This window comes from Sphaeramia orbicularis, chromosome 7 (genome assembly GCF_902148855.1).
Source record: "Sphaeramia orbicularis chromosome 7, fSphaOr1.1, whole genome shotgun sequence".
NCBI classification, from domain to species: domain Eukaryota; kingdom Metazoa; phylum Chordata; class Actinopteri; order Kurtiformes; family Apogonidae; genus Sphaeramia; species Sphaeramia orbicularis.
The window spans coordinates 59,656-85,953 of NC_043963.1; the positions used below are offsets into that span (position 1 = coordinate 59,656).

Here is a 26,298-nt window from a genome sequence, read left to right on the forward strand (position 1 = left end):
CAGTTCAGTTTGTTCATGTTCTTCACATTTTGTGAAGGACAGTTTGTAAATGCAAACATTTTCATCAGGTCATTTTACTTTAACCCTGTATCTGATCCTGTATGACGTACACCTGTGTGTGACCATGTGGATTATTATGGGATGGCTGTTGCTCCTGGTTACTGTTCATGTCTGATGTGTGTGAAAAGCTTTTCCAGCCTGAACAGATCCAAAAATCAATAAAGAATTAAAATCAGATCAACTCTGAGTGGAACTTTGGGTTCATTACAAACCAGAGCACCTATCTGCACTGGTTCCACCGACAAATAAACCAGTGAGAGCCTTCAAAACACTGAGCTGGTAGTGGGTGGGAGGAGCCTGGTGAATACATTAGCATGTGAGGGGTGGGTGGGAGGAGCCTGGTGAAGCCATGAGCATGTGAGGGGTGGGTGGGAGGAGCCTGGTGAAGCCATTAGCATGTGAGGGGTGGGTGGGAGGAGCCTGGTGAAACTATTAACATGTGAGGGGTGGGTGGGAGGAGCCTGGTGGTGGCTGGGAAGAGCCTAGTGAAGCCATTAGGATGTGAGGGGTGGGTGGGAGGAGCCTGGTGGTGGCTGGGAGGAGCCTAGTGAAGCCATTAGGATGTGAGGGGTGGGTGGGAGGAGCCTGGTGGTGGGTGGGAGGAGCCTGGTGAAGCCATTAGCATGTGAGGGGTGGGTGGGAGGAGCCTGGTGGTGGGTGGGAGGAGCCTGGTGAAGCCATTAGCATGTGAGGGGTGGGTGGGAGGAGCCTGGTGGTGGCTGGGAGGAGCCTAGTGAAGCCATTAGGATGTGAGGGGTGGGTGGGAGGAGCCTGGTGGTGGCTGGGAGGAGCCTAGTGAAGCCATTAGGATGTGAGGGGTGGGTGGGAGGAGCCTGGTGAAGCCATTAGCATGTGAGGGGTGGGTGGGAGGAGCCTGGTGAAACTATTAACATGTGAGGGGTGGGTGGGAGGAGCCTGGTGGTGGCTGGGAGGAGCCTAGCGAAGCCATTAGGATGTGAGGGGTGGGTGGGAGGAGCCTGGTGGTGGCTGGGAGGAGCCTAGTGAAGCCATTAGGATGTGAGGGGTGGGTGGGAGGAGCCTGGTGGTGGCTGGGAAGAGCCTAGTGAAGCCATTAGGATGTGAGGGGTGGGTGGGAGGAGCCTGGTGGTGGCTGGGAGGAGCCTAGTGAAGCCATTAGGATGTGAGGGGTGCTCCTTATGGAAACAGCAGGAGGAGGAGCAGGTCCTGGAGGTCTGGAATCTGTTTAACACAGTGTGTGTGTGTGGGGGGGGGGGGGTCTAGGGTGGAGCGAGGCCTCCTAATGTTCTTACCAGGTGGCTGTATCCCAGGCCCCCTTCGGGGGGCCGGGGGCTGGTGCCTCTCTTCACCCTCTGCTGCTCGCTCTTGGCCGGCCAGGTGGGGAACATGGACGGGTCGATGGGCAGCGGCGTCTCCCGGAAGTACTCGTGTTTGAGCGCCTCGTCCGACAGGATCCTCTTAGCGGGGCAGTAGGTGAGGAACCTGGAAAAACAAGTCACATGACCCGGTTGGCTCTGGATCCACATGTGCAAAAGCAGCACCGGCAGACCGCATCCTGGACCCGGTTCTACTGCAGCACTCCAAAAAAACAGGCAGAAATCAGAGCAAATCTGTGGGTTAAAGGGTTCACAATTAACCCTTTAATCTGGGATTGAACTCCAATCCTGTTCTGATGTTAGTTGTGAACTAATAGAATCTGAACATTTGAACAGGATCTGAAACTGGAATGTCTGGAAAACAGAATTTCAGTTTGAACACAGTTGGAACATTTGCTGATAGAACATTAGATCCTGTTGGGATCAAATACAAATGTGTTTAGGATTTGGGCAGATTTATGATGGAATTCAATTCTTCAAGGAAATTATTTTTAAAAAAGAAACAAACCAAAAATTGCCTTTTTAACAGTATCGTGATATATCGTGATATATCGTATGGTGATCCTAGTATTGTGATTTGTATCGCATCTCCAGATTCTTGCTGATACACAGCCCTACAAATTAAAGTGGAGCCAAAACACTAAAGTGAACATTCAATTTAAAGTCACTTAACTGTTGACAGTAAAATGAATGTGTACAGGACGGAGCCCAGACCTGAGGAACCAGTGGGTCTGAACACACTGATCTAATTGGAGGATACAGGCCAGACACAGCGTCATGTGTAATGTGCTTCCGACCGTCTGAGGCCCAACGCTTTAGCTGGTGTTCCGTCCATTCATTTCTTTGTGGAATTTCAACAATGTGTATTCTTCCTGCACCTGTCAGAACCCTGCTGATGTCCATTCCACCCAGGAAAAGCACCGCCACACCTCCTCCAACCGCCCACAGCAAGGGAGGACACAAACCCTGGACCAGCCCCGGGTCTATAGACCAGTTCAGCCCAAAAAACACCGTCTGGATCCACATCAATTCAATTCAGTTTTCAATTCAACTTTATTTGTATAGCCCAATATCACAACAAGGTTATCTCAAAGGGCTTTACAGAGTCAGTTGGATGTAAACAAGTCAAATAAACAGCAGGAACATGAGTCATGTCCAGGGCATCCCCCGTCCTTAGACCCTCCTTCTCAGCAAGGAAAAACTCAAACCCAGTGGGAAAAGGGAGAAACCTCGGGGAGAACCACAGTGAAGGACAGATCCACTCCCATGGACGGACAGGCTGTAGATGCACCAGGACTGATGGACGTCCATTTGCAGATGGAGTTCCAGTCTGAAGGATGCAGTAGGGTGGACACACGGGGGGTCCATCCCACAACGTCATCAGACAACGGACGGAACATTAATACTGACACTGTCTTCTGAATCGTGCAAATAAAAGTCAATTAGTAACTGGTCAAAATAACATGTCTGTCAGTCTGCTGCACTGTCTAACTCAGAAACTATATAGACTAGAGTGTGTGGAGCCGTTGAATCCAGGTGTTTGTGTTCTAACAGGCCTCTGGGATCCAAAACAGTAAGGACTAATGTCAGAATACAGTTGGATATAGGGCTGCACGATTAATCGATTTTAAATCGAAATCGGATTTTTTAATTAGGACGATTTTTAAAAAAGGGAAATCGTAAAATCGATTTCATCTCTCTCGTGCCTGCGGGCCGTGCGCTTGCGGGCTCCCGTAGGCTCCTCCTCCTATCAGTGACAGCGGTCTGTCACAGAACTCCGTGCAATGGCCGGACTTTAAATGTGTTCATGAGTCCACAGTACTTATACCAATGTAAGCCGTGGCTTCACGCACGGATCCCGCAACTGAAATAGAACCGCATGCGGATCACTCATCTTCCGTTGTCCCGGATCCGTACCGTACTGTCTTCTTCCGGTCCGGGTCTCGGGGTCATCAGCCTCAGCAGAGGAGCCCACACAGCCCTGTGCCCACACACATCCACCAGGATAGAATCCCTCCAGCGTGTCCTGGGTCAGTCTATCCCACGCACGGATCCCTCAGTTTAAACAGAACCGCATGTGGATCACTTATATTAACCTGGTCCACGCACACACGCACACACGACTGATGCCTGTCACTGACTTACATTGGTATCACTTCTGTGGGCCCAGATACCCAGGAAAAAATAAATAAAATTTTTAAAAAAACAACAACAACAACACACACACATATATATATATGTATAAAAATTTAAATAATTAATTTAGTCCTCTTACTTGCTAAATTTTTCATTCACAAATGTAAGTTCTGTAACACAAAAACAAATATTATTTATTTTTTGAAAGATGTTGAACTTTATTTAAAGCTGTTAGATAAATCTGGAAACAAAAAGGCTATAAAAAACATAAGTATTTGCTCTGATTTGGACATTGTATTATAGTGTATTCCCCCTGGCAAACTTATGTTATTTTCTTGTTGCATACATTGTTTGTATACTCTATTTCATTCAATAAAGATTTAATTAAGAAAAAATAAACTTCTGGGGGTTCATCACATGATCCCATCACAGATTTGAGGTCAGAGCAGTGCCTTGCATTGTGGGCTGCTCACGAAAACAACATGCTGACTTCTGTTGTCTTTTGTAGTTTTACCCAAAAATCAAAATCAAAATCGAGTTTTTAGAGGAAAAAAAATCGGGATTTTTTTTTTGCCAAAATCGTGCAGCCCTAGTTGGATATTATGGGATAGATACCAGTGCATTGGTTCGTTTGGGTTCAGTTCTTCTCTTTGTTTGTAAAATGACTCACAGATGGTTTGGACTGAATTTAGACCAACATTAATTATTATTTTCTTATCCATGGCTATGATTTTAAAAATTCTACTTCTAAATTGATAAAATATTATTCATGCTCTTTTGTAATCACTTAAAAACCACGTCTCCTTGTGTGCTCCCGTTGCCCTTCAGACTCCCTGGTCCGCATGGGGGTGTGATATTCCAAACAGCTGTGTGACTTCTACCTGTGGACATCTGTGAGCTGACCCTCTGACCAAGGTTACAATAGTTTTGGATTTTTCATTATAGTTTAGTTTTATTTAGTTTTGACTTTTTATCTCTAATTCAGTTCATTTTAATTTGCTTTTAGAGCAGGTTTGATAGTTTTTATTAGTTTTCATTATTTCTTCTAAATGCTTTGGTTTAGTTTAGTTTTTGGTTTTTTATATCTTCTATCTTTTTTGCAGTCGTATTCACATAAATCCCAGACAGGACTCTTCTATGGAAGTAAATCTGTCTCATCAAATTTTTAATTATAAATGCCATTGAATTTCTAGCACTGATTTTTTTTTTTTTGCACTGAAATCAAGTATCGGAATTTTTTGTCTCTGAATTCAACTATGTTCATAAATTTAGAATAAAAAATGAAAAATAAAAAAAAATTCAGATGCAAAAAAATTCCAATCACACATCCAGGACACCAAGGATAAGCAATGATTCTATCTCAAGTCGAACCGACAGCCAGTTGAGTTATGTTAGGTTGGTCATGTGACGCTGATGCAGGAAGATGGTCAGCGCAGATGTGTGATCTGAATTTTTCACATCTGAATTTGTTGCTTTTGAATTTCTTGCATCTGAATTTTTTGCCTATGTAGCTCGGATAGGCTCCAAGCGACCCCCATGACCCTAGTGAGGAAAAAGCAGGTTCAGATAATGAATGAATTTTTTGCATCTGAATTTTTTTTTTCTAAATTTATGAACATAGTTGAATTCAGAGAAAAAAAAATCAGATACTTACTTTCAGTGCAAAAAAATTCAGTGCTAGAAATTCAACAGCATTTATAATTCAAAATCTGATGAGACAGATTGACTTCCACACTCTGCTTTCTCCCAACTTCAGTCTCCATGTTTCCAGGTAGAGTGGGGACCAGAAGACGACTGGAAACCACAAGTGACGGACCAAAAAGTGTCGTTTGGTGACAACAGAGAAAACTGCTTGAGGGAAATAAATCGATTTCATATCAATCCAACGTTGACAAAGACGAAAACGAAGGGAATTTTATCCATAATTTTTATCCCTTTTAGTTAGTTTTGTAAACACACAATACAGTTTCAGTTAGTTATGGTTTTTTCTTTTAATTATAGTTTTTATTTTTTTCAGTTAAAATGTTTTTTTCAGTTCTAGTTTGGTTAGTTTTCATTAATGATAATAACCTTGCTTCTGACAGCTGAGAGGCTCCAGCTCCCTCTGAACCCTCGGTCACTTCTGGTGCAGCTGTTATGGTTTTGTCATCTACAGGTGTGGGTGAAGATCTGACATGCTGCTAAACCAATGCTGATCTCAGGAGGAAATGATGAAGCCTGTAACTGTGCGTTAAAAAAACTATTTTCCATATTAAATGTGTTTCTGAAACATTTTCCTGTCATGTGGAGCATCACCATGGTGAGTATGTGTGTGAGATGGAACATGGGAATGGAACTGGAGCGCCGCTGAGGCATGTTGATGAATGACCAGTCTGCTACTGTTGTCATGTTTTAAAGGGGCTCGCCAAAAATGCTCTGACTGAAGAAAAAAAGAGCGAGGGGGGGGGCTGGAAAGAAGGACCAAGTTTGACTTCACACCAGAGTGTTGGTCCAACTAAGGCAGGGTTCTCAAACTCCTGTTCTTTCAGGTTCCACATTCAGCCTGATTTGATCTGCAGTGGACCCAACCAGGAAAATAAGAACAGGGAAAAAAGTAGAATTACATTCTGACAATTTCTTAGTGCAAAAAATAACATTAAATGATGAAACTATTTCTATCCAAAACAAAAAAGATGGGAATAACTGGGGGAAAAAAATGAAATTTTGGAAGAAAAATAAGTATAATTTTATCAATATTCTGCCTCAACTTATGATTTATACATGTGCATTTACAGATCAGATCTACAAAGACACAAAACAGGCAGAATAATGTTAAACTTGCACTTATCTTTCTTGAGAAATTTCAGTTTTTTTCAGGTTATTCACATCATTTCATAATTTAATGGGTTTTTTTGTGCTAAAACAAAGACAAAAATTAAAATTGCACTTATTTTTCTTCAGACATTCCAGGTTGTTCATATTTGTTCAGGTTATTGACTGGAGCTGTGTCTCGGCAAGAATCTGGCAATACGATACAAATCACAATACTAGAATGACAATACATCACGATACTTTTGAAATTTTTTGAAATTGGTTTTAATTTTTTTTCAAGATTTTTTTCCTGGAAGACTTGAATTACACCAGAAATATGTATAAATGCTAAACACAATTTTATTTGATCACAGCAGGATCTAATGTGATATCACAAAATCTTCCTCTGTTAAAACTTAAATTATAACATTATTTTGTACAATCCCAACAAAGGAACTACCATCTGCCTATAAATAATGATAAATGCAAATTTTTTAGTACAAAAAATAACATTAAATGATGAAACTATTTCTATCTGAAACAAAAAAGATGTGAATAACTGGAAAAAACAGAAATTTCTGAAGAAAAATAAGTACAATTTTATCAATATTCTGCTTCAACTTATCATTTCTACATGTGCATTATGGATCAGATCAACAAAGACACTAAACAGGCAGAATATTGTTAAAATTACACTTATTTTTCTTCAGACATTCCAGGTTGTTCATATTTGTTCAGGTTATTGACTAGTGCCGTGTATCGGCAAGAATCTGGCGATACGATATAAATCATAATACTAGGATCACGATACGATATATCACGATACTGTTAAAAAGACAATTCTTTCAAAATTGGTTTTGATTTTTTTTTTTTTTTTTTAAGATTTTTTTTTCCTGGAAGAATTGAATTACACCAGAAATCCTACTATATAATGCACGTTCTGTGTCCGTCCGTCTGATCAATGTTTTTTTTAAACTTAATTTTTATTAAATTTTCTCTTTTTTTTTCAGTACAGTACAATTACACATTCAATTACACAGTTCAATTAATTTCTTTTCCCCCTACACAGCTGCAAATATATTCTCATACACCTCCACAGACACATATAATGAAATTTAAGAAAGCAGTAATAATTATAGCAAACAGTGATTACTTCAAAAAACAAAAAAAATATAAATAAATAAATAAATAAATAAAAATAAAAAAGGCTGTAGATATAGATCTTCGACAGAGGTAGATTGACAGCACTTTGATAACATGGAGTGTTCTTGCAACACCAGTAAATATTATTGCAGTAGTAAAGGTAACATAGGTTCCCATCTTTTAGTAAATATGGTTTTCTGAAGCCGGAGCAGGTGTGTGATCTGCTCCATCTGGTAAATATCCCAAACTTTTTGAATCCATGTATTATATGAGGGAGGTTCTGGTTTCATCCAGCTGATGGTTATAGACTTTAAGGCAGCGGTGAATAATATATTCAAAAGGTATTTATCTGCTTTTCTATCCCGTCTGATCAATGTTTGATCACAGGAGGGCGTTTGTACAGGTTTTCCCCAGCCGTCACAGGCCCAATCGCCGCCAAACTCACCAAATGAATACAAACAGTACCTGACTATCTACTGGGCACAATTTTATGTCCGTACTCAAATGTTGTGAGGTATGCTGGGAGATTTTAGCCTCTCATACTATCATACAATGGCACCACAGGTACAATGCTGCTAGTTTGAATAAATACCTAAAAATATCGATACAGTACTTTTTAATATCCATACAGTATTGTGAAATGAAATATTGCGATATATTGCAGAAACGATATTTTCTTACAGCCCTAATTGTCATATGACACAAAATACAGGTAATAGACCTAAATCAGTGCCTCCCATCAAGTTTAACTGAGTTCAACATAAAGAACAGATCACAGATTAGAAGTTTAAGCCAGTCTTTGGAATTGGATTAACACTAGAACTTTCAGATTCTGATGAGAACATCTGTGGGACTAGAGATGTAACGATTACTGGCATAATGATAAACGGTGATAAAATTGCAGACGGTTAGTATTACTGTTTAAATTCTAATTCTCATGATAACTGTGTTTGATCACCGCACTTTTAGGGGAAAAAACCTGATGTAAAGATCTGCTTTAATGTCAAATATTTAAGTATAGTTTTAATTTATTACAATTTTAATTTTCTATACCTAATATTTGGAACCAATATTCACTTTTAAAGTCTTTGAAAAGGTTCGTTAAACATCTGTGTGTTATTTATGCAATAAAGTACAGACATTTTTCAAATCAATTTTATATTTTTTTTCTGTCCTTTAATGTTTTTACAGTAGGTTAAAGAGAAAAATAGAATAGACAGATAATATAGATGAAGTTGTGCTGAAAAAACAGATCCCAAACATGGGTATAGTAAACATTTGTTTATATAGTATATAAAGGCAAAATAAAAAGGACTGAAAAACAGACAGAATAGACTCAGACCACTAAGGGTTAATATTTGAATGTTTCTGACACAGAAGGGACATTGAACCCATTATTTTATTTTTTTAAATTTTTGTATTTTTTTCAAAATACAACTTGGTTAAATTGTTTCAGTGTGTGTATCAGTACTTTTTGAACATTTTGAGCACAATTTCAAAAATACCGCCATAATAATGGTAACTGTGATCATTTTGGTCACAATAACCGTGATCTGAAGTGTTCTTATGGTTCCACCCATCTGTGGGACTGTTCAGGTCCTGATGCTGCAGTCACACACAGACTGTGGGCATCAGTGGAGGTTTGGCTGCAGTTCAGATACAGCGCTCTGTGTGTGTGTGTGTGTGTGTGTGTGTGTGTGTGTGTGTGTGTGTGTGTAAAACAGGCAGACTGTCAGAACCCTTACTTGTTCATGAGGTCGAAGCCTTGGTCTGAGAGCAGCGCTCCGAAGCGCTTTCGCAGGTTGTTGTAGGGATACTCTGTGAAAGTCATCTTCTTCACAGCGGGCAGTTCGCTGTAGCCGGGCCAGATCTTCTCACTGGGTGAGCCCAAATCCTACAGTTAGCATGAACACACACACACAGCAGACATACAGCTGTTAGCAGCAGGGTTATTACCGTTAGTGAAAACTGGCAAAATGATGAAAACTAGAATTGTAAAAACATTTTCGTTAACTGAAATAAATAAAAGCTATAATTAAAAGAAAAACAAACGATAACTGAAACTGTATTGTGTGTTTACAAAACTAACTAAAACAGATAAAAATTATGGATAAAATTCCCTTCGTTTTCGTCTTTGTCAATGTTGGACTGATGTGAAATCGATTTATTTCCCTCTAGCAATTTTAGCTCGCAGCACCATACGACACTTCACTTCTCGTCACTTGTCGTTGTTACCTGGAAACATGGAGACTAAAGTTGGGAGAAAGCAGCAGAGTCCTGTCTGGGATTTATTTGAATACGACCACAGAGAAGAAGAGAAAAGAGACCACTGAACTACAACTAAACTACAACTAAACTAAAACTAAGCATTTAGAAAAAAAATTAAAACTAATAAAAACTATCAAACCTGCTCTGAAAACAAATTAAAACGAACTGAATTACAGAAAAAAAACAAGTCAAAGTAAACTAATGAAAAATCTAAAACCATTAGACCCTTGGTTAGCCGTGTGTGTGTGTGTGTGTGTGTGTGATATCAGCTCTTCCCAGTTTGTCTGCAGTATTCCTCTGACCCAGTCGTGTGTCCTCAGCCCAGGCCTAAGTACATTTCAATGCTTTCATTCCTCACTGGTGCAGACTGTGGGCTGACACAGATGCCTGAATGACATCAGTCCACATGGCTGTCATGCTTCATACACATGATTTATTTAAAAAAAAAGCCCCAGTCTGCTCTAGTGAGCTGCTCAGTTTCATAATAACTTCATCAGCTGGGCTGACGTCTGGCAGCAGCTCCACCCTGTGGTGTCTTATAGAAGTGCACGCTGCCCTGCTCTGCCAGGATGGAAACACAAGCACTCTGCACTTTACGGTAGGGACAGACTTCATTTTTACTGGGGCGGCAGGGCACTTACCTTGAAGATCTTGTTAATTTGGTCGATTTCAGATTTTCCAGGGAACAGAGGTTTCTGGGTGAGCAGCTCTCCAAATATGCAGCCCACTGACCACATGTCCACAGCTGTGGAGTACTCCTGTGGACAGAAGAACAAACAGTGGCAGTGCACACAAACATACCGTAGACCGGGGGTGTCAAACACGTGGTCCGGGGGCAAAACCAGCCCCCCAAAGGGTCCAATCCGGCCCTGTGGGATGAATTTGGGAAATGCAAAAAATATACTGAAGATATGAACAATCAGTAGTGTCAAAATCATTTTAATTCAGGTTCCACATACAGACACATACAGTCCAATTAAATTTCAAGTGGGTCAGAACCAGTAAAATAGTATCATAATAACCTACAAATAATGACAACCCCAAATTTTCTCTTTATTTGGTGTAAAACAGTAAAATTACATGAAAATATGTACATTACCAAACTACAATATAAATAAAATAAAATAAAAAAAAAATAAAAAATTCAAATTAAAAAAATTTAAAATAAAAAACTTTTATAAAAACATGTAAATAACCTGAACAAATATGAGCAAACGGAAATGTCTTAAGAAAAGTATGAATAAATAAATATAAATAAATAAATAAAAATTAATAAATAAAAAATAAAAAAAACTTTAGTAAAAAATGTGAATAACCTGAACAAATATGAACAAACGGAAATGTCTTCAGAAAAGTAAATTCAATTTGACCAACATTCTGCCCATTACTAAATGTTCTGTGTGATTGTAACATACATGTGTAAATGATAAACATAAACTGAGGCAGAATATTGTTAAAATTACACTTGTTTTTCTTAAGACAGTTCAAGTTGTTCATGTTATTCAGATTTTTAAGGAAACTTTGTAGATGTAAACCTGATCATAATATAATTCTACTTTTTTCCCTGTTACTGTTTTACTGGTTCGGCCCACTGCAGATCAAACTGGGCTGAATGTGGAACTGAACTAACCTGAGTTTGACTCCGGTGCCATAGACGGTGTGCCTGGCACCGCTCTGGTGTTGGAGTGGATGTGTTGTGACGGCCGGCTGGACCCGGGTCGCTGCGCTGCTTTCATCACCTACTGTAAAACTGTACGGTGTTTCAGCTGCATTTGGATGTCAGGGGCCAAATGCTTCACAGCTGAACACTCTCATAAAAAAATCTTTAGTTGAACAATGACATCAGAATTCCCCTTAGGATCAATAAAGTATCTATCTATCTGGATGATTTTACGGAGTCCATTAACATACATGTTTAGTGCACATGTATTCCACATGGCAGGGTTGTGAGTTTGAGTCCTCACCTTGGCGCCCAGCAGCAGCTCTGGAGACCTGTACCACAGGGTGACCACCACAGGGGTGTAGGGCTTCAGAGGGGAACCGTACTCCCGGGCCAAACCAAAGTCACCGATCTACAGCCACAAAGAAAAGAACACACACTCAAAAGGACTGAAAAACGGACAAAATAGGCTCAGACCACTAAGGGTTAATATTTGAATGTTTCTGACACAGAAGGGACAGTGGGACTATTATTTTATTTTATTTGGGTTTTTTTTGTTTTTCAAAATACAATTTGGTTAAATTATTTCAGTGTGTGTATCAGTACTTTTTGAACATTTTGAGCACAATTTCAATAATAGCATGATAATAATGATAACCGTGATAATTTTGGTCACAAAAACTAATATGAAACGTTCATATGGTTCCATCTCACTTGTACAGGATTGTTTGAGCTGACTCTACATTTTCCCGCTCTTTGCCATACCTTGAGGATCCCCTTGTGGCTGAGCAGCAGATTGGAGGTCTTCAGGTCCCGGTGCAGAATCCAGTTATCGTGGAGGTGTCGGACCCCCCGCAGCAGCTGAATCATCAGAGTCTTGACTTCACCTGAAACAGAACCATCATTTACTTCTACACCCTGAAACAGAGACCGTCCCACTGGAGACTTAAACACACACACACAGGTGTTAAACATGCGGCCCGGGGGCCAAATCCGGCCCACCAAAGGGTCCAGCCCAGCCCTTGGAATGAATTTGTGAAATGCAAAAATTACACTAAGATATGAACAATCCTTTTAGTTCAGGTTCCACATTCAGACCAATTCAATCTGCAGTGGACAGGATCAGACAAATACTATCAGAATAACTTAGAAATAATGACAACTCCAAATGTTTCTGTTTGTAAATGTAAATATTTTCATGTATTTACACTAAAACTGAGTATAATTTCGCAAAAAATGTGAATAACCTGAACAAATATGAACAACCTGAAATGTCTTTAGAGAAGTACAATTTTAACAAGATTCTGTCTGTTATTAAAAGTTTTGTGTGTTTGTAGATCCACTGTGATCTGTAAATTACAATGTACATGTGTAAATGATAAACTGAGGCAGAATAGTGTTAAAATTACACTGATTTTTTCAGTTTGTTCATGTTATTCACATCTTTTGAAAGGATAGTGTGTAGATGTAAACCTTTTCAGAATGTAAATTTACTTTTTTTCGCTCTAAAACAGATAAAAGATTGGAGTTGACATCATTTCTATATTATTCAGTCAGTCAGTCTGTCCAAGGGCAGCTGTGGCTACAAATGTAGTTTACCACCACCAGAGTGTGAATGTGAGAGCGAATGAATAATGGGTCAATAATGTAAAGCGCTTTGGGTGTCTAGAAAGGCGCTATATAAATCCAATCCATTATTATTATTATTATTATTATTCTGTTATTATTTGACTGGTTCGGTCCACTGCAGATCAGATTTAGTTGAATGTGGAACTGAACTAACATGAGTTTGACAGCCCTGCTTCATCAGATCTCCTCGGACCATTACCTGGTAAGAAGGGCTGCTTCATGGTTTCCATTAAACTCTTCAGGTCGTGTTCCACATAGTTCATCACTATGTAGATCTTGTCCATGTTGCTGCCCACAACTATTTCCTGATGAAATGCAAATGTGAAGGATTCATGACAGACAGCAGGCCTTCAGTTTCAGTGTTTCACAGATGAATACTGAGGGTTCTTCTTACCCGTACAGTGACGATGTTGGGGTGCTGAGCTTTCAGAATTGTGTTGATTTCTCTCAGAGATGTGATGGGGAAGCCCTCTTTCTCCTTCTCCATCTTTAGTCTCTTCAAGGCTACGATTTCATCTGGAAACATGATCCCATCTTTACAGTTTGACCCATAATCACAGCTGTGACACTTCAGATCCATGACAGGTAGGGATGGGAATCAATAAGAATTTAACGATTCCATTATCAGTTTTGCTTATCGTTCTGTTTCCTTATTGATTCTCTTATCGATTCTCATTGGCTGAGGGAATAAAAGAGTACAAATGGTGTGTCTGCATTAACTGTCTTTTATATTTCCATCTGCACAGAAAATAGAACATATACAGTATGTACAAATAATAAGAACAGATGACGCCGGGCCTGGTTTGGGTGTGGGGTGTGTGTACAGTGACAGTGAAACTACAGACTCTTTTCTAATTCCTCTATTGCCACATTTCCACTACATGGAACCGGTTTGACTCTGCTCGTCTCCCGTTGTTGTGCACCTCATTTCCTTTCCCCTAACTTCAGAAACTTGTATTTGAGGGGGTACGACGTTTGTTGCCCACACTGGAACCAGAACTGGGCCCAGATGACGGCCTGGCGTTCACTCTGCCGCTAGATTCACAAGCACCGCTGAGTAGAGAAATCAAATACGTGACATTCCTGTAAATGAATCCCATGCTGTGGACAAATGTTTGAACAGACTGGTGGGATTCCACCCTTTAGAAGAAATGGAAGCTTTGACAGAGTTCAACTGGACCTGGTGTGGTCTGTTTAGACCGACTCTGGTTACGTTCTGACCAAAACAATGCAGCGTACGCGTGACGTCATCGTGCATGTGCAACAAAGGCAGAATCGATAAGCAGAACCATTAAGCAGGCAGCCAAACGATTCCAAGGAATCAAGCTACTGGGATTCAGTTCTCCAAAAGAACTGGTTCTGGATTCCCATCCCTAATCACAGGTGTGTTTGTACTGACATACCGGTCTTTTTGTCCTTGGCTCTGTACACGACACCGTAGGTCCCCTCCTCGATTCGGTTCAGACACTGGAATTCTTCAACGCTGCGACAGCCCTGAAACACAACACAGGATTGTTTACTTAGAGTTTCTGCAGGATTTTACTTTTTATTTTATTTTTTATAGTTTTTAACAATTATGGGTTGTGTTTTTTATTTTGTTTTTGCAGAACTTTATAAACATAATAATAATGGATTAGATTAGATTTGTGTAGTGCTTTTCAAAGCTCCCAAAGCACTTGACATTATTGATCCATTATTCATTTACTGACATTCACACTCTGGTGAGGGTAAACTACATCTGTATTCTGGGGCAGAAGGCTGACAATTCGCACCAAACGGCCCCTCCTCCCACCAAACATTCACACACTCATATAGGGCTGTGTATTGGCAAAAATCTGGCAATACGATACAAATCACAATACTAGACAACACTACTCAGGGAACTCAGATAGAACTCGTCCCGACCTATAAATATTTAGGCATTTTAAGTGACAGCTCCCTTTCTTTCTCTGCGCATATCCAGCTGCTTGTTAGAAAACTAAAACTAGGCTTCTTCTTTCAAATTAAATCATGTCTGTCTTTTGAATCCAGAAGCAGACTGGTTTCAGCTCCATTTCTGTCTGTGTTGGACTATGGTGATGTCCTGTACATGCATGCCTCCACCCATAGTTTACGGTCACTGGACAGTGTAGATCATGGAGCTCTGAGGTTCATCACCAATTTTAAATCTCTTACCCATCATTTTCTGCTTTATGATCGTGTAGGATGGTCTTCTTTGTCGACTCGTAGACTGAGTCACTGGCGTATTTTAATTTATAAGTCTGTTCTAGGTCTGCTCCACCCTACCTTCTGACTTACATCAGTCAGAGAACTACAGATGCTTATAATCTGCGTTCTCAGGATCTTTTCTTGTTGTCTGTTCCTAAAGTTAGAACTGAACAGGAAAAAGGCCTTCAGGTATGCGGCCCCATTCACCTGGAATGAACTACAAAAAGACCTGAAACTGAAGGATCTGGTTTGGTTGGACACTTTTAAGAGGATGTTGTATGACTTAGAGAGGGAGACATCTGGCTGCAGATGTTTTACCTGACGCACTTTGTCTACATTTCATGAGCACTTTTTGCAAAGTTGACTTTGGAAGGTTTGACTGTCTATGTGCTTTTTACATATTCGTTTTATGTGTGGAAGTCTGTCTGTAACTATTTAATGTACTGCTGCCCGTCTGGGCCAGGACACTCTTGAAAAAGAGATTTTTAATCTCAATGAGGTTTTCCTGGTTAAATAAAGGTAAAATTAAAAAAAAAAAAAAAAAAAATTGGATCACGATACGCTATATCACAATATATCATGATACTGTTAAAAAGGCAATTTTTTGTTTCCTTTTTTATGACTATTTTCTTGAAGACTTGAAGTACAGTAGAAATCTGCATAAATCCTAAAAAACAACTAAAATGAACCTCCACAATATCTGCATTTAAATAAACACCTAAAAATATCCATACAGTACTTTTCAATATCCATACAGTATTGTGAAATGAAATATCGCGATATATTGCAGATATTTTCTGATATTTATTTTTATTATATATATATATATATATATATATATATATATGCACATGACTGGGACAGAGCAGGATACGAACACCGATCCTTCGGTTATTGGACGACCTGCTCTACCTCCTGAGCCACAGCTCAACAAACCACCTGCACAATCCAAAGGTGTCTGAAGGAATAAAACTGACATGAGTGGACGGCAGACGTGTTCAGAGGCAGAAGCCCTTGTCCTGGGGCAGATCTACACATGCTCACCTGTAAAGCAGGCAGGTATTTGGGCAGCTCCTTCTTCAGTTCCACAGGTGAGATGGGGGGGGAGTCAGGGACATAGTTCTCCTCTGGGGTGGGGGATCTGGAATGAGTCTGAGACTGGGGTGTGGGGTCGCCCTCCCCCGCAGTCTCCTCCTCCTCCTCTTCTTCCTCCTCCATCTCTTCACCGCTCTCCTCAGAGTCGTGGTCAAAGCGGGACTCTGGCACTGGAAGCACAAGGGAAGTGGATTCTGTTTACACCAACAGGAAACACACACACACACACAGACCCCATCTGGGCTGGGAGGAGGGGTTTAGTAGAATTACAGACAATAATATTACTCACATCTGTACTGTCTGACAGTCTGCTTTTTGCAGTTCCACTGCAATGTTCCAATACATTGTAATTTTATATATATATATATATATATATATATATATACACACACACACACATATATACACACACACACAATATATATATATATATATATATATACATTATATACACACACACACACAGAGACTGTGTAGTTCTTATTACTATTATTATTTTATCTTGTTTTTTGCACTATCCTTATGCATGTGTACAATTAAGTCTAACCTAATTTTAATCAAACAAAAGGGCAAAACTATGGGAGTTTTGCAGTTTTTATTGTTGGTAGTCATCTCTTCTGTTAGACTAAGAACAGCCACACCAGGGCAAAGACAACAGGAGACAGACAGTCAACAAAAGGACACTGAAGACAACTAAATAAACTAAATAAGTAGGAAGTGGAAGAAACCCCGCTGTGGTCACCTGCAGGTACGTGGTTTCCATTTTCCCTCTCCTCTTCAAACTCTTCCTCGGAGTGCTCATCCTCACTCACATCTTCTGAAAGACACAGAGGCTGGTGTCAAACCCTGGACTGGACTTCACACACTGTCCTTGACCTCAGTGCTGTGTTTACCTGCACTCTGCTCAGACCGCGCTGACCCGGACACTGACTCCTCCTCTTCTTCCTCCTCCTCGCCTTCACTCTGGCTACTGGACCCCTCATCATCATCCTCTTCCTCCTCTTCGTCAGAGCCTGATGCTGATCCTAGATGGAATCAAATGGTTAATAATAGAGAACCACAATAACTATCAGCACCGATAATTATCGATCAGATATTGAAAAAAATGACATCATTCAGATAATTCAGATAAAGTTTTCATTGATAAATACAGCCCAAAATAATAAATCTAAATTGCTTAGATTTGGTGCATTTCACCAGTACACAGTGCACGGTGTTGCCTTGGCAACCACCATAAAAACCAAGAAGAATGTTTGACACCTGTGAGTTAGGAGAGGCAGGAAGTTATCGGTATCGGTAGTAAAAACAAGTATCGTGCATCCCTAGTTAATTCTAGCAACTACTGCAGCACTGACGACGTCTTCGTGGTCACATGTTTACCCATGGAGGACTCTGCAGTGCTGGTCTTCCTTTCGCTGTCGCTGATATCCTGCAGGTCTGCCAGCAGGTCTTTAATTTCAGGCTTCTCCTCTTTTGATGCTGCAAATCAAACACAGAGTGAGTTCTCCTGAAATGTCAATCATCTCGTGTTGAGCGTGTTTTCCACCGGACGCTGTGACGTTAATAACAGCTGACCCACCTGAACTCTTGCGCGGTTCACTGTGGTCCAGCCGGTCTCTGGGAGCTCGAGTGGGACTGCGGCTTCGGTGGCTTTGTTTCATTTTGTCCTCGTACTCATCGGGCTGCGCTCGATGGTGAGACGGAACTGTTGACGGACAGATTTAAATCAGACTGAGCTTCACATCAGATTAAAAACTGCTTTGTTGACAGGTGACGACAGGAATGAAAAGGAAGGACATGTTTAATGCCCCGTTTCCACTGAGTGGTATCGGCTTGACTCGACTCGACTCAGCCTTTTTGCGTTTCCATTACAAAAAAGGACCTGGAATCTGGTACCCGGTACTACTTTTTTGGTACCACCTCCGCCGAGGTTCCAGGACCGGGGACCAGATACTAAAACATGACGTATAACACTGCAGACCACTGATTGGTCAGACAGTTTTCTCTGTGACCCGCCGTTCTACAAAAAACAGATGTGGAAGTGGACAATAAATATAGCGATAGGTTAATCCACATGATTACAGCCCAAAACTACACCACAGTCGGTCGAGAAGATTCAGTCTTTGGTGGCCGATGTAAAAATTCAGACAAGACAACACGCAACGAGTGTATCGGCAACTCTGAGCAGACGACACGGAAGTAACGCGCCACATCCAGGTACTGTAAAGTCAGTAGTATCTTGTAATGGAAACGCTCTCCAGGAATACCGAGTCGAGCTGGTTCCACGTAGTGGAAACGCGGCATTAGTAAAACTTTAACCAACTGTAGTCAGTGTCACTCCTTTTTGCTACGTGCTGGACTACGCCGGCATTCTCCGTCCTCTACCGTCCTAAATATTCTCAGAACGTTCACTGACCTTGGCGTCGGTCTCCTCGGTCTTTGCGTCGTTCCTCAGCTCTCCTCTCTCGATCCTTCATCTCGCGCTGCTCCTTTTGCTGTTCACGCAGCTTTCGGTCGCGTTCCCGCTGACGTTCCAGCTGCTCCAGCCGATCCCTGCGAAGATGACACCAAGATAGAAAATACAGGAGGATCTGTCAAAAGCCAACCACCGTAAAAAAAAACAAGCACCTTCAGTCAAACACAGGGTTCATACATGTTTTTTCAGGGTCAAATTCAAGCACTTTTAAGGGTCACTTTCTAATTTTTCTGGCACAGCCCCTTATCACTGTGGTCAAATCCATATCTACAGGAATACATACATTCAGTAGGGCTGTGTATTGGCAAGAATCTGAAGATAGCAAGAGCTTTGGCTCGAACTCCAAGCACTTTCAAGCACTTGAACTCAAATTCAAGCACTTTTCAGACCTTGAAAACACAACACTGAAATTCAAGCATTTTCAAGGATTTCAAGCACCTGTACCGACCCTGCACATACCTGTTTAAAGCATTAATATAGAAACCTAATAAACACCCATGACCCTGTCATTGAATGGACTGAGTCTGTGCAGTATCTGAGTGCCTGGACTCGCTCACCTCTCTCTGCGTGAGTGAGCTCTGGCCTGTTCCCGTCGTTTCTGACGCTCCCAGTCTCGCCGAGCTTTGTCTTCCTCCCACTGACGCTTCCTGCGATCACTCTCTCGCTCCTTTTCTTTCTCTTTTGGCCGAATATGTTTCCCTGGTAACAAAGCAAAAAAAAAAAAAAAAAAACACAAAAGGATGCATTTTTAATGACTGATGACCGATCCTTTGAATTCGCCAATTTATGTCATCAGTCAAAGAAAGAAAGAAAGAAAAAACAAACAAACAAACAAACGATCCATGACAACATAAGCTCAAATCCTATGTGATGTCATGTGAGGGGCGGGGCTTGTTGTGACTGACACCACTTGTTCCTTTTAATTCTGTTACACGTTTGTTTTCACATGTTCAAATATGACTCTTCACTTTCAATGCACTAGAGTGAGAACATCCATATTTTTATTGTTAAATCTGTGCACACCTTCCAAACATCCGCACACATTTCCCTCTAAATGGATGAGACAACAACAATAATAATAATAATAATAATAATAATAATAATATGCAGAAATGACGACGCCTCAGTGGATCTGTAGTTTGTGAACATCACATGAAGACAGTGAAGAAAACACAAAGAATGTTTTTTTTTTTAGTTCTATTGCATTGAAAATTAATGTGCACACTGATGCCATGTTGATGTTCATTATATGATCTGAAGTCAGAATGGATGTTTTTTTTTCTCCGCAACATATTCAAATCCATGTGTAAACAACAGCTAAAAACATCTATGAAAGCCTACTTTAGACTTTCATACTGAATTCTACTTGTACTTTTACCACAGTAACTGCAGTAATAATAAACTGAGGACTTTAGTGATGTGTGAGTCACAAACGAAACAGCTCTGAGAGCTGGCTCTTTGACATGAATGACGGGAGCGCTGTTTTTTTCTTCTCTCACAACGCAAACGGACTGGAAAGGTAAAAAAAAGTTGAGAAAATGAGTGACAACAGGAAATGCAGCAAACTCTGGACACAAGCTGAGGCACTTGGTTTTTTCAGTGCCAGTCTTTTTTTTCTTTTTGTTTTACACATTTTAATTTATATTTTGTTGTGTGATTCTGTAAGCTTCTGTATGTTGTTTCTCTTTAAATTTGTTTAGTAGTAAAAAGCTAAAAGTGTAAAATAGTTAAAAGTTAGTAAAGATCATTTGTAAATAGTTAAGCGTTTCTTTTTGCACTCACTAATTTTTTTTTTTTTTTTTTTAATCACTCTGTAGATTGTATAAATAAAGGTGTATTTCTACAACTAGCGGCATCATACCCGTGGTGCCATTGTACGATAGCGCCCTCCCATGATGCAACATAGGAACACCAGGACACACATTGGACACAGAACGTCCATTATAGTAGGATAAACATTTGATATAGTGCATGTTTTTTTTACATTAGTAATTTATATTCCACATAACTTCACATTATTGTTGGTAGGGCTGTGTAATTAATCGAAATTCAATTACGATTTCGATTATTACACGCAACGATTACAAAAATTATGTAATCGAGAAAAAACGCTTAGTAATTTTGAGTCGTTTTAATTCACGCGCACACAAGCTACCATGAGCTGCTCTGCCCCGCCCCCCTCTAAGCTACTGCTGCCAGCTCACCGGCAGGTCCACCCCAAGAGGAAAGTTGTACCTGGCGGTCTGGAAAAATGGCAGAAGAATCACAGCAGAAGTGCTTGGTAAACAAAAAAGGCAAGTCAAATTCAATTGTATGGAATCACTTTGGGTTTGATGAAGAAGACGAAGAGCAAAAACACATCACGTGCAAAAAGTGTTTCGAAGTTGTGTCCGCACCGACCGCTAACACAACAAACCTTTGTAACCATCTGAAGTTTAACCACCGCCACCTTTATCGTAATCTTATGAAAAACTAAAACGCATAAAAACTTCGTCCGCAATGCAATCTTCAGTCTCCAAATCTCTTTATACTGTAACTCCCGCATTAACCTAACCCTAACCTGTATAACCCTAACGTATGTATTCTAGATGGCTGATGTATACAGAAGGCCTGAACTGAAACCTCACGGCACGCCACTGAATTTACTGTTTCATACTACATTGAACATACTTGAATTTATAATTTGCACTTTACGTGAGTTTTTTTTTTTTTTATTGCTATAGTTCTATGGCAAGTCTAGAGCAGTTTAATTCCAGTGCACTATTTATTTACAAAAGGAAACATACTTGAATTTACAGTACACTTATTTGCATTCAAAGATTTTTTTGTTTCATACAAAAGTGAACATATTTTGTTTTAGTGGTTAAAAGCTTTATTTATGTTTAAAGAGTACATTTTACATTGCTTTGCAAGAAAAAAATAAACAACTTTAAGGTTAACAAATAATCGTTTTTAATAATTGTGATTTCAATTATTACTAAAATAATCGTGATTTTTTTTTTTTTTCTATAATCGAGCAGCCCTAATTGTTGGTAATGAATTTATTTAAGCACCAAAAAATCTGAAGAGCCATTTGTGAGCCGAAAGAGCCGGCTCTTTTTAGTGAGCCGAGCCAAAAGAGCCAGTTCTCTAAAAAGAGCCAGAATTCCCATCACTAGTGGACTTGTGCTCCTCTGTAAATATGTGAGTGATCAGCTGTTTGATCAGCTGTTTGATCAGCTGTTCCGTACCTCCTTCAGCAGAGTGACTGCGATGGCGTCTTTTATCTTTTCTCTTCTCCTCCTTTCTGTGGTGAGACTTGTCCTTCCTGGCTATTTGCTGTGGTGGTTTGATTGCTAGTGATTCGTCTTCTTCTCCTCTGAAAAGAAAAAAAAAAACAGACACAACAGAATATAAACCATTTTTAAAAACACCTTCAAACTCAATTATTACATATCTAGGCATTTTATCATGCCCCTACCCAAGGATGTGTGTCCTTCCTGTCCCTCCTGTCCAACTGTCCTAGACTTAGAAATAGTTGCCCGTTTGATTCCTAGTTGGATCGGTCTTCTGGTTCCATATATTGATCTAGTCCAGCTCTCTAAAGCTCCATTTGATCCCATCCCAAATCCCATCAAAGCTCTGATGCACTTGGATCCACTTCTACATCATTCATTCATTCATATAATAGTGTAAATAGTGCCTTTAATCCTTTAACTGCAGCTCCACAGAATGGCCAGACATGACCTTTGACCTGAACTCATTTAAATATCATGGTGGAAAATCCAGTCCAATCATTGGGTTGGACTTTTCAAATCTAACAGAACATTCTGGTGCACCTTGGAGATTCTATTGGTGTAAATCTGTTCAACACACTATATTTATCCATCACATATATCAGCTGCGGAATCTACGAGGAGGGACAAATGTTCAATTTGAAGGACGACTGGGTTAAGTCAGGCAGTTATGTAGGGAGTGCCCGACTACATTTTATACTGTCATTCAAAAAGTATTTCAGATGGACACATGAATAATACATTATTTTAAAGGTATTAACTAGTACTTGAAGATCATAAAAACAAATAAAAGATACAGTGCCATCTTTTGCCATAAAAATTTGAAAAACTGCATGGTTATGTAGAGAGCAAAAATTAACATCTAAATTTTCCTTTTTTTCTGAACGTTTTAAAAGTGCGGTTGCAAGTCTCTCCTAACTATGAAAATTTGCTGAGATGTTCTTTAAGGTGTCTATTTTGATAAAAACATGGATGCATTTTTTATTTCCATATGAAGACAATAGAATATCATCATTATTGATTTGAAAAGTTAAAGCTATAGAAAGTGAAAGAAAAAAAATCCTTCACAAGCTAGCCATTTCATGTCGAGACCTATTTTTGGTTATGTAGGGAAAAAAATATATACTTTTTTTTTAGATTAGTGACAAAATAATCTTAAATTCCAATGAAGCCATGCTTAAGCAGAGGGTTAAATGCTTACTTTCAGAAATTTCCACTGGTTTGGCTCATTTGATTAATTAGTGATATTTTTAAAAAAAAACATGTTTTTTGAGAAAACTGAAATTCCCTACATAACCATCTGGCACCATCTGATATTAAAATGCTTAAAAAAGCAATTCACACCAATTTTTCAGTCAAAATTATTTTTATAATGATAAAAGGATGTATAAAAGGTCATAAAACTACATTGAAAATAGAAATATATGATTGAGATTTCAAATTATAGCAACAATAAGTTCTGTTATTATTCATTCTTAAAGAACTTTCCGAGGGACTGAATTTAGTTCATATAAAAAGTTCTGTAATTTTCTTGTAAATCCTTTTTTGACCAAAAATTTTAATGGATTTAGAAACTTAAGATGTTATACTACTGAACTACAAAACATTTGAAGTCATTATCTCAATACTAATTTTTGGATTCAAAGTCAATAGGCGCATGACTTGACCCAAATCCACAGTGGGTCAAACAGACAGGAGTTAGTTTTTTTTAATCCCATGTACCTGTCCTCTGTCGAGTCCTCCCGGGTGTACGGGGAATTCCGAATTGTTATTTCCATCCTTTGATCCCGTAGTTCTCCTTCCTCCGGAGTGTCCCGTTTGGATTCCCGATCATCCGCCTGTGAAACAGGACCCTGTGTGAACTGTGTCGGACAAAGAGAGCAGAGACAAGGCAGGAACATTGGACGTCATTAATGTAAGTGTCTGGAAAAAAAGCACATTCAACTGAAAAGAATATTCAACCCTCACATGAACCCCAAAAACAGATGACAAATAAAACAACAAACACCCCCGGTACGTTCAATATTATAGTTGGGAGACACAAAGAACAGATGAATACAGTCTAAATTTTGCAGCTCTATAAATCAAACATAAGCAGGCTTTCAGATACTTTACATCTTTTTGGTGTTTGGGGTCTGTCCGCTCTTCTAATTCTCTTCTGCGCTTTTTCTCTAGTAGGATTTCATCAAGAGTTTTCACTTTCCAGGTGTCCTTTTCGTCCCCCATCAGCATCCAATCTCTACCGCCTGCACCATATATACACATACAATGCACAATGTCTTATTCTAGGGTTAGACCCCCATCACTTACATCAAAAACATCAACAGCGAGGCTCAAACATGTCACACAAAGAACCAACAGCAGTTGAATGGAAGCAGTCTGCTCTGAATTAGGTAAAGCTTTTGGATTCTGCGTCAGATGAGCAACACATCTGTAACCCCTTGTATTTGGCCTGATAGATTCAAATCTGGTGTTATGGTGAAATCTGTGTGTCGATGGTAGGGGGTTCACATGTAAGAAGAAAGGATTTTCCCCTAGAGTGGGACATAACGTCTCAAACACTGGGTATTTTAATTAGCTATTAATTACATTAACATGGCTTTTCTTTGAAATCATTGAGCTTTTTGACACAATAATCTGAAAATATCCTCTTTCATTCCTAAAGTTTTTTTTTCTTCTTCCAGAGCCATTATTAAATCTGCCAATTTTCCTCTGGTTTTGAAAATTACGTCACAAACAACAAAATTCAGACTTAAGATGTTATAAATTCATTTCATGACATTTCCAGTTCTGTAAAACTAGATATGTGCAGATAACAGGGTTTCTACATATTTTTCAAGGTCAAATTCAAGCACTTTTAAGGGTCATTTTCTAATTTTTCCAGCACAGTACCTTAAAATATCCATATCTACAGGAATACATTTACTCATTATTTTTTCAAAAGTGATGTACATTTAATTATGCTATAAACATCTAAAATTACAGAAAAAAGGTTAGAAATTAAAGGAGAACACAAAGTTTCATGTAAAAAAAAAAAAAAAAAGGAAGCCACTTGGTGTTTTTCAGACATACTGGCATCGAGACAAAAATTCAGATCAAAATTAACCTGGATTCTACCTGAGAATACATGAGAATTTATTTTTTACACATCAAGTTTTATTTTTCTAAGTGTATCACCTCTCTGTAAGTAGCCTTGGTTAAAATTACAGGCACTTTCAAACAATTAAACTGAAATCCAAGCACTTTTTAGACCTTGAAAACACAACATTGAAATTCAAGCATTTTCTAGGATTTCCAGCACCTGTGCGAACCCTGAGATAACTTCCAAACAAACCCAAATGAATCAGTTCATGTTGAGCGGGAGTTCCGGTAGACAATGACCACTGCTCCATTACATACTAAAACATTTGTAGGCCAGTTAACAGAAGTCTGCCCTTAGACAACACTTGTGTCCTAATAACCCTGCTGCGTACTGATATTTTAGCCTTAGTGTGTATAAACCCGTTCCGCTCTGCCTTTGCTGTTGTTTTAGCTAACCTGTACATGCTAAACGTTAGCCAGCTAATGTTAGCATCCAAAACTAGCATGTGCGACTGGCGCTAAAAACATTCTGCCGCTAACTACATAACTATTAGTATTATATAAGTAGTATGTACATCAACTAAAGAGCTCAGAGCTGTGACTGGAGCTCTGGTTAAAGCCCTAGACACAGCAAAAACAACATTAACCACCGAGCGGCGACATGCTTAAACAAACCTGAAATACGCGCAGGGCTGTTGTGGCTCACACCGAACGCGGTGCTCACGTAAACTCTGTAGGACTTCCGGTGTCAAACAATCACTTCCTGTTTTTATGATTTTTTTTTTTTTTTTTTTGTTTGTTTTTTTTTGTTTTGGATAATTTGTTGTATCTTTGTTTTGCTATAAATATTGTAACCGCCTTGCATCCTGAAATGTTTGTATGCTTCTGTATATATTTCGTCGATTTAAAAAAATAATAATAATTTTTTTTTTTTAAATCACTTCCGTCTCTAGCGGTAAACATTAACTACTGATTTTTTTATACTTTGCTTTTGATTTTTGTTATATCTTTGTTTTGCTATAAATATTATAACTGCATTGCATCCTGAAATGTTTGTATGCTTCTGTATATATTTCGTGAATTAAAACAATACATAAATAAATTATTATTTTTTTTAAATCA

At 39.3% G+C, this 26,298-nt stretch overlaps 1 protein-coding gene across 1 annotated transcript in view; it reads right to left on the minus strand.

Moving 5' to 3' along the window:
• Positions 1–25,901, minus strand: part of cdk11b (cyclin dependent kinase 11B) — a 26,875-nt gene extending 974 nt beyond the window's left edge. The window contains exons 1-19 of the mRNA XM_030137962.1: positions 25,852–25,901; positions 24,211–24,341; positions 23,818–23,957; positions 22,051–22,178; positions 19,378–19,519; positions 18,761–18,897; positions 17,924–18,049; positions 17,725–17,823; positions 17,238–17,369; positions 17,087–17,161; positions 16,294–16,514; positions 14,445–14,535; positions 13,436–13,557; positions 13,241–13,346; positions 12,178–12,299; positions 11,717–11,824; positions 10,394–10,510; positions 9,230–9,378; positions 1,332–1,521 (exon numbers count right to left, since the gene is read on the minus strand). Of these exons, the coding sequence (XP_029993822.1) occupies positions 1,332–1,521; positions 9,230–9,378; positions 10,394–10,510; positions 11,717–11,824; positions 12,178–12,299; positions 13,241–13,346; positions 13,436–13,557; positions 14,445–14,535; positions 16,294–16,514; positions 17,087–17,161; positions 17,238–17,369; positions 17,725–17,823; positions 17,924–18,049; positions 18,761–18,897; positions 19,378–19,519; positions 22,051–22,178; positions 23,818–23,957; positions 24,211–24,327 (2,322 nt within the window). The 5' untranslated portion in view covers positions 24,328–24,341; positions 25,852–25,901. The remainder of the gene's footprint in view (positions 1–1,331; positions 1,522–9,229; positions 9,379–10,393; positions 10,511–11,716; positions 11,825–12,177; positions 12,300–13,240; positions 13,347–13,435; positions 13,558–14,444; positions 14,536–16,293; positions 16,515–17,086; positions 17,162–17,237; positions 17,370–17,724; positions 17,824–17,923; positions 18,050–18,760; positions 18,898–19,377; positions 19,520–22,050; positions 22,179–23,817; positions 23,958–24,210; positions 24,342–25,851) is intronic.
• Positions 25,902–26,298: the final 397 nt, after the last annotated feature.